The sequence below is a fragment of the Aspergillus nidulans genome, chromosome II (assembly GCF_000011425.1).
Source record: "Aspergillus nidulans FGSC A4 chromosome II".
NCBI lineage: Eukaryota > Fungi > Ascomycota > Eurotiomycetes > Eurotiales > Aspergillaceae > Aspergillus > Aspergillus nidulans.
Window position 1 is genome coordinate 4,001,989 of NC_066258.1, and position 9,173 is coordinate 4,011,161.

At 48.6% G+C, this 9,173-nt stretch overlaps 2 protein-coding genes across 2 annotated transcripts, besides 1 other annotated feature; both read right to left on the bottom strand.

Moving 5' to 3' along the window:
* Window positions 1–9,173: part of a sequence feature (contig 1.59 1..177453(-1)) that runs on past the window's edge.
* On the bottom strand, window positions 1,230–5,220 carry ANIA_03472 (uncharacterized protein; the record flags this gene model as incomplete). Its single annotated transcript, XM_655984.1, has 11 exons — window positions 1,230–1,452; window positions 1,852–1,933; window positions 2,131–2,455; window positions 2,861–2,945; window positions 2,977–3,100; window positions 3,445–3,498; window positions 3,566–3,651; window positions 3,780–3,832; window positions 3,917–4,336; window positions 4,394–4,491; window positions 4,548–5,220. 11 exons carry the CDS (start codon window positions 5,218–5,220, stop codon window positions 1,230–1,232), a joined length of 2,223 nt encoding a protein of 740 aa, XP_661076.1.
* Window positions 7,900–8,970, bottom strand: ANIA_03471 (uncharacterized protein; the record flags this gene model as incomplete). The annotated part of the gene is made up of 2 exons (XM_655983.1): window positions 7,900–8,783; window positions 8,817–8,970. 2 exons carry the CDS (start codon window positions 8,968–8,970, stop codon window positions 7,900–7,902), a joined length of 1,038 nt encoding a protein of 345 aa, XP_661075.1.

Genomic DNA, 9,173 nt, shown 5'->3' on the forward strand with positions numbered 1-9,173 from the left:
AGTAAATTGGCGAGGCCGCGAGATCCGGCTCCCACAGCACTTTCGGACCAATTAAAATTGACAGAACTACTCTAAATTATTACTATATTATGCCGCCAAAAATTTGAGTGATAATATTAGTTGTATGTGGTTGAATTGCTTCATGTTTGTTGTGCTGGTGGTGGTTGAAATCGATCGTCAGGTGGGAACGATCGTCAGGTGATCAACCACTGTAACCGCTATTTCATTTCCCGCAGATCTCTAGCGCGATGATATCAGCCTAACACGGTCTGCCAGGGATCGCTGGGCTCCCATCCCAGCTACTGAAGTATTATGGCAACATCTCTCTCCCCAATTACTGCACGTCACACTCAGTTCATCCTTATAAGCCTACTTGAAAAATGATCCTGACTGAGAATTATTGCTGAATATCGCAGTCACGCTTGCTGCTTCGACCAAAGTTAGTTCACTCGCCCTCTATCACATGGTAGCCTAATAACTACGGCGCAACTGACTCACAGTTTTGGCCTTTATTATCGCCAGTGCATGCCAGATGAGGCGCCGGTATAGATCGCGATCTAGACAAAAGGTCAAGCGGGTCATAACGGAGGGTGATGAGCAGAATGCGCACCTTGGCATGCAGAAAAATCAACTTGACTCGGTTGCGCATTCGCCGGCAGTGATCCTCTATTTGATTCGTGATCGGCCCAACAGGCCTCGGGCTTCGGCTACCGGAAGCTAAGCACATCAGATAATTGTCTCTGCTCTACCTACTCTGTAAGAAATGTGCTAATGCTCATGGCAGATCCGCTCAACTGTATAGGAGAGTTTCCTTTCAAGACCATATCATGATATGTAGCTTTTTGATAAACCCTTGCGCAGGTTACTTATCAGCCCATTGCAAAATCCCAGCAGGTGGATCAGGCTAGGTAGAAAGCCCAACGCAACCCGCGGTTTAAACAAGTCTAGAAAGTGTAAGGAACCAGTATTAGGAATTAAATCAACGGACGCATATTTCATGCATCTAATAGTCAAGCCTGTTAATGACAGCTGAGCTGATAACCTTTTCAATAGCATTCTAATCCTTTATGGTCGCTTACATGGACGGTCCAGATAATACCCGCACTTCTACTTCCTGACTGCAACGCTCGCTCGCATAAGGGCATCTTGAAAAAGCAAACTCAGCAGACACAGCATAGCCACGCAAATCTTTCATTATTTAGTATATTGCCGCGAAGCCGCCCACAAAACTACGCCGCCCGAACAGACATCGTATATAGCTCTCGGAACCGCGATGCGCGCGCCAGCAGTCTCTCCGGGCTATCAAACTCCACCAGCCGACCGTTCTGCGTCACCGCAATGCGATCCAGCCACTCGACATGGCGCGGCCAATGCATCACCGTGAGAACAGTCTCTGCTGCGCACTGGTGCTTGATGATCTCCAGTACGCGGACTTCAGTTTCCCAGTCGACGCTGCGTAACCAAGTCAGCCCGGAAATTTCAGCCCATAGATGAAAAAAGCTCACGTGCTCGTCGCCTCGTCCAGAATCAGCATCGGTTTATCTGCCACCAGGGCCCTAGCCAGTGCGAGGAGTTGCTTCTCGCCGTATGACAGTTTCGTTGCGTCAATGAGGGCATCTAGGCCACCAAGGAAGCGGGGCTTGTCTCAAAGCCTGACCTTGCAGGGGGTCGAGACCATGCACTCGCGCATCGGCGCGCTGTGCCCGGGGGTGGGGGTCTAGGATGAGATTGAAACAGAGGGTCGTGCCGGGTATGAAGAAAGGGTCCTGAGGCACGACAGTGATCAGGGAGTGCAGCATTGTGGGCTTCATAGTGGAAAGGTCCGTGCAATCAATGGCGATGTGGCCTTACTGGACGTCGATCATGCGCAGGAGGGTTAGGACTGATGATGATTTGCCACTGCCGAAGGCACCGCAGATGGTGAGCTTCTGGCCTGCAGGGTGAAGTTGGTGAGGATGGCTTTCTCTAGGCTGGATGGGGTCAATATTTGTGTATAGATAATACTAGGTAGGTACCAGCCTGTATCCAGTAACAACAATCTTGAATACAGCCTCTGCTCCCCGGCTGGTCGGCGACCCATCAACCAGGTGCACGCCGCACGTTTCTTTGGGGGTTACGTTTTCCACGAACCGCTGGAAGCGCGAGACAGCCCCGAGTGAGATCTCCGTCTGCGTTCACCCTTGATGGCTGTGTTGAGGATCGAGTCAAACGTGATAGCGAGGTTCAGGGCTAGGTTGATCCCGCAGCACCCACGTGGTCCTTCAAGGAAATGATGACGGCGATGAGCCGCAACCATGAATAGCGTGACAACCAGATCAAGGGCGAACCTCAGCGCCTGCTGTATGCAAAACAGCATAGAACAGGCAAGTAGTGGCGTCAAGTCTAGCAATGCATTGCCTATGGAAAGAAGGCTGCCCTGCAGAATCTGCAGGACTGTCAGCCTATATGCTGCCTCCTGGAATTAAGAGTACAGCAAAGCTTTTGCTTCAATGCCGAGGTGCTGCACTTGGTGCGAGGTGCACAGATAGCTTCGCTGCAGGGCCCAGAATACCAGAGCGTGAAGGGGAGTGTGATAGTGATGTATTCGCTGATAATACAGAGTATGAGTAACCTCATGACGCAGATGCTCAGGGCTGGGACATGTTAGCATGTGGTCACCAGGTCGCTGAGTAGGGAAGAAGAAATGACCTTTCAATAAAGTTCAAGGAAAAGACTGGTAGTGTGAAACGCGATGAGCTCCATGTGTTGACTGAATCTCTTCCGAATGGAGCCTCGTGTCTGTCAGCTGGAAGTACGCAAAGTAAGCGCTGTCGAGGGTTAGCTTGCATTCACTGTGCGCGTGAGGCAGGATGGTATATACTTTAGAGCAGTTCCAGCAGGTCTGAATGGAGACAAACAGAGCTGTTGCCCACGATGTTGACAAGAAGTAGCCTGCATTCTTGGCGCTAGAACAGGTTTGGCCAGTAACAGACCTACCATATCCTAGCCGCCATGAAGAGCACGGGAACTATAAAAACTAAAGTGTAGATGTCGAGATATTTTCCGAGGTGCGGGTTGGCAACGTGCTTGTTGGCATCAGCCCACCATTGTAAACAGATCACTGCAAAACATTAGCCCAGTCGACTACTGACAAATCATTAGAACATATCAGAAAACTGGGTAAGTATCCCGTAAGCAAGAAAGCAAGCGACAAAAAGGCCTGGAGGACCCCAATCTTGCGGAAATAGTAGCTGTAAATTCCCCAGCTTCCGTCGCGCCTTGACAGATCCTGTTTTACATCGGCGTTTTCCCTGGCACTTCTGGTGGTGTCGTCCTTTGCTTTACTCCTACCAGTATGAGTGTCCTGAAGCCCGTTATTATCAGATAAGCCCTTATTGTCAACCCAGCTGGCCGGGGCATAGTGTGGGTATCTGGATATAAACTCTGAGTCTGTGCACTAGATACCTTTGCGGCCGTTTTCGAGCAGAATGGTCTTATCCGCAAACGGATGCAGGTGACCTAGACTGGTGTCAGTCGAATAGCCAAAATAAAGAAAAAGGAAAAAGAAAATAATCGCAGTACTGACAATTGTAAGTAGACAGAATCACGATAGCATTGGTTCTCCGGAACTGCCCATTCGCACCGAGCAAGCGCTCGCTAATCACTCGAATACTGCCGGAAATCAAGGCCACTGAAAGGGTCGTCGAGGACGACATGAAGCGATCGTGAACAACTTGTCCAAGCGCGATGGAGCAAGAACCGTAACACCATTCTGAGAACTCCATTTTCCATATACGTACCACTCGCTGATTTTGACCTCCGCTAAGAGCAATCCGTCACTTTCAGCCATGTACTGATTGTGCCCGTTAAGCACCTCTAGATCTTACCAAGAGTGCAGCCGGCAATAGTCGCGTTGTACCCTTTTTCATCTGCTTACGTCACGCCGATGATGTTGTCCTAGATGGATGCATTCATTATCCACAGTGTCTGCGGGTAGTAGGCTGCTCTGTCTGGATGGCAGTGGTTTAAGCCAGCCCTGATATGAGTCTGGCCCATATTTAAGCAGGGTCGACTTCCCACTTCCAATGGGGCCAATGACCATGGTGATCTTGCCGATGAAAACATAGAGGGTTAAATTGTCGAGTACAGGGTCGCCGGCTGCTTGCCATGATATCGAAGCATTGTGGAACGTCACCAGAGCATCATGGTCGGCTGATGACTTGGCAGTGAGGGAGAGTTTAGTCGGTTCAATGTGATCAGAAGGGTGTAGTGAATAAGCCTGGCTTGTTCTCTTATAAGAGCAGTATTCTTGAATCCGGTCAAAGCAGCCAATTAACTGACTGATCCAGGGCACCAACTAGATGAATCCCATCAGCGGCGAAGTCAAGATCGAGATAAACGACAACATGTTAACCGCCTTCATTGTGAGAAGCTTCATATTGCCCTTGGTCAGTGCAATGGTCATGTATATTAGAAACACCATGTACGGCGTGAGATCCTGGGGTATGGCTGCTAACAAGATAAAGTCAGTACAGCCAATGCAGTGGTCTGCATTCATCACCACATACACAGCATAACAACACCCGTCATCATCATGCAGAACTCCCTAGAGATGCTAAACTCAGACTGGCGATAATCAGACACAATTCGGAACAAGACCCGCTCGAGCCTAAGCATCTTTACTGCCTTCACATCACCCAGCATTGCCGCAGTGACAGTGAGCCGTTCCTGAACATGGCCTACCCACTCCCTCTGCGCCGCTGCACAACGCGATGAGAGAGGGGTGGTCGCCAGAATACAGCCCAAAGCCATCACGGCTGGTACCACGCATGCTATGTATACCTGGATCTCCAGCAACCATACGGCCAGACCGACCGAGGCTAGAGATGCCCAGAGCTCGTGCACGGTGTGCATGCTGACCATGATCTGCTCTGTATCTGTGCCCATAAGAATTATTGCATCGCCCGCCTGCAGCTGCGACCTCCTCAGCGCAAGTGTCTGTTCCAATATCATGGTGATTAGGCCTGATCGCGTCACCGTTGCCAGTCTGCTGGCTTGGTAGCGGTAGTAGAGGTCCCCTGAGGATGCTAGGCCCAAGTAAAAAATTGCGTGAGCATCGACCACCGCTTGCCCGTACCTCTTGTTTTCCGGGGCTAGTGGCTCCTTGTCGTATTTGATTGTTGCAGCAATCAGAAACAGCTGACAGAAAGTGAACCCGGCCAGCAGAATGCGCGGGACCATTGCGGTTAGGGTTAGGATTGTTGTTGTGAGGAAGTCTTGTAGGTGGCTCACCGCCTTCAGGACAGCGCAGGCCTTGGCCGAGTTACTAAGGTCTAAGGTCCTTGTATAGGCAAAGGACCTATAACAGTAACCCCCCCCCTTTCTCTATGTAGGAAGTATAGGTCATAGGGGTAGGTCATATTGCTTTAGCCTTTATATATGCATCTCTATTTAGTAAGCTGTCCTAAAGTCTATACTGTTTTGTATAATCTAGCTACTTATCTAGAGCTTATACTTTCTCTAAAGCTGTGGCAGCTAGACTTGTTAAACCCAACCCACGAAACCCGCCCCAACCCGCCCCGACCCGCCAAGAAATGGGTTGGGTTAGACCTTCTAATTATCCATTGGGTTTTGGATATTTTTGGCTGCCCCAAAGCCCGGCGGAGCAACCCGCTGGGTTGCCAAGGTATCTGAATAGGTATATTACTGTATTTAGATTATATTTTCTTACTTAGATAGTTTATAATACAATATATAAATACAGTATTTTATTAACTATGTAAATCACTACTTATTAGAGTAATGATATGCATAACTGGGCTATTTCGGGTTATTTGGGTTTGGTTAGAATTATTTGCTAAACCCATGGGCGGTTTACTGTGAAGGTAACCCACCCCAAAAACCGCGTGGGCGGATCAGCTAGGCCTGAAAACCCGCCCCAACCCGTGGTTTAACAAGTCTAGAAAGAATATATAATAGAGAAAATCCTGGATAAATATCCCAGGAGATACAGGAGAGGTTACTAGCTAGAATACCTAGTAAAATAGTCAGGCTATGCTTAGCTAACTTGGGAAGCTGCTAACGTAAATCCCGGGCGGTAGGTGCGTCCCGGGCGGAAGGTAGTTTTCTCGTCCACCCCAACGCGTTTATCAACCTCAATAGACTTGTTAAACCCAACCCACGAAACCCGCCCCAACCCGCCCCGACCCGCCAAGAAACGGGTTGGGTTAGACCTTCTAATTATCTGTCGACTAGAAAATATGACTGTCTAAGACTAATTTGGAAGTCATGACGCCTTTTTGGCTTAGCGGTATATTTTACCGATATTATCCATTGGGTTTTGGATATTTTTGGCTGCCCCAAAGCCCGGCGGAGCAACCCGCTGGGTTGCCAAGATATCTGAATAGGTATATTACTGTATTTAGATTATATTTGCTTACTTAGATAGTTATAATACAGTATTTAAATACAGTATTTTATTAACTATGTAGATCACTGCTTATTAGAGTAATGATATGCATAACTGGGTTATTTTGGGTTATTTAGGTTGGGTTAGAATTATTTGCTAAACCCATGGGCGGTTTACTGTGAAGGTAACCCACCCCAAAACCCGCGTGGGCGGATCAGCTAGGCCTGAAAACCCGCCCCAACCCGTGGTTTAACAAGTCTAAACCTCAACTTTCAACAACCATCATGCCACCAAAAGCGCGTAAAACAAAGCGAGATTTGATTGAGCAAGAGGGCAGGATCCAATGCGCGATTCAAGACATTAAAAATGGAAAATTTCAAAAAATTGCGCCCGCAGCGCGTGCATACAAAATTCATCCCAATACACTTCGAGGGAGACTTCATGGCCGCCAATCTCAAGCAGAACTCCGCAACCACCAGCATAGGCTATCCCTACATCAAGAAGAGGTCTTGATAGGATGGATAGAATCACTTGACATTCGTGGAGCAGCTCCCAGGCCCTCGCGCGTACGTGAGATGGCACAACTTATCCTGGATGAATCCTCAACCTCATCTCGACCGATCGGAAAGAACTGGGTAACAGAGTTTACAAAAAGGCGCCCTGAAATCAAAACCAGGTTTGCTTGGAAAATCAATCATCAGAGAGCACTTTGTAAAGATCCTAAGATAATTCGCCCATTTTTCAATAAGATACAGAGGATTAAAGTTGAGTATGGGATATCAGATGATGATATCTACAACTTTGATGAAACTGGCTTTGCTATGGGCCTAATTGCAACAACAAAAGTGGTATCTTGAGCAGAAATGCCAGGCAAACCATGGCTTATACAGCCGGGGGATCGCGAGTGGGTTACCACCATTGAATGCATCAATTCAACTGGATGGTCAGTTCCATCAACCATTATCTTTAAGGGAAAGCGCTATAGAGAGGGATGGTTTGAGGAACTCTCTATTCCACATGCCTGGAGGATTGAGGTTAGTAATAATGGATGGACTACAGATATAATTGGGCTTCGCTGGCTTCAAAAATGCTTTATTCCAGCTATACAGAGGCGGCGAAGGGGGGAGTATATACTCCTTATTCTGGACAGCCATAGAAGCCACTTGACCCCGGCCTTTGACACTACATGCAAGGATAATAACATTATCCCCGTCTGCATGCCTCCTCATTTATCTCACCTCCTGCAACCCCTGGATGTGGGCTGTTGTTAAGGGACGTATTTAGATGGATCTTCCTATCTAGACGTGCCGTACGTACAAGAAGGAATCGCTAAAGAAGAAAGGAGAAAGAAGGATTGTTGTTGTGAGGAAGTCTTGTAGGTGGCTCACCGCCTTCAGGACAGCGCAGGCCTTGGCCGAGTCACTAAGGTCTAAGGTCCTTGTATAGGCAAAGGACCCATAACAGTACCCCCCCCCTTTCTTCATGTAGGAAGTACAGGTCATAGGGGTAGGTCATGTCGCTTTAGCCTTTATGTATGCATCTCTGTTTAGTGAGCCGTCCTGAAGTCTATACTGTTTTGTACGATCCAGCCACTCATCCAGAGCTTGTGCTTCCTCCAAAGCTGTGGCAGCTTCCCAGGTTGGCCGAGCATAGCCTGACCATTTCACTAGGTATTCCAGCCGGTGACCTCTCCCGTATCTCCTGGGACGTTCGTCCAGGATTTTCTCTACCATGTATTCTTTCTCGCCGTTCACAATGATGCCAGGGGGCTGGGTATCATCATTCTTCTGGGAAGGAAGTGGATCTGATGAAGCCAGCCGAAGCAGGTCCACATGGAAGACTGGATGGATCCCTGGGGGTGTATTCAGCCGTACAGCATGGCTGCCCACCAGGCCTATAACCTCATACTTGGCGTTCTTCCAGTCCAGTTTCTTGCTGGGTCGGTCCGTACAGATGTTCTTCAGACTTAGCCAGACCTTATCTCCCACTTGGCAGTTTGTGGCCGGGCTCCTGTGTTTATTAGCCTGATTCTCTGCATTCTGTTGGGAATAGGCCATGGAGGCTTGAGCCCAGTCTAGGGCTTCCTTAACTTTCCGTACAATAGCTTCCCCTTTCTGGATAGGACTCTTGGCTGGTTCTTCGGCTAGTTGCTCTACCTCCTCGGTAGGGCTAAATGGGCTGAGGTTATACCCATGGCTTAGGTAGAAGGGGCTGACCCCTGTTGCTGTTGATGTACGGCCATTAATTGCTAGCTCTGCAAGTGGGAGTAACCTGTTCCAGTCCCTCTGGTCATAGCAGGTATAGATGCGGAGGTAGGTCTCCACTGTACTGTTCATCCTCTCTGTTGATCCATCAGTCTGGGGGTGATGGGCTGTAGATAGTCGGCGGTTAATCCCTGTCAGGGTACATATGCGAGCCCATGTATTACTTGTAAACTGGCTTCCTCTGTCCGAGGTGATAGCCTTCGGGATCCCATGTTTGCTTATAAGTACTCGTACGAGGGCCCAGGCCACGCTCTCAGAGTCAATCTCTGACATTCCTTCTAGTATCACACCTTTGGTTAACCGGTCTGTGATAACCATGATGTTTGTACAACCTTCACTCTCTGGTAGGTCTGTGATGAAATCCATTGAAACCTCCTGCCAGGGACGATCAGGCACAGGGAGGGGCTTTAATAGTCCCTTTCTCTGGTCCCTCCAAGATTTCGTCCTTCCACATACATCACAGTTTCGGACGAATCTCATGATGTCTTGGGACATGTTAGGCCAGAAATACTCACGGCTAA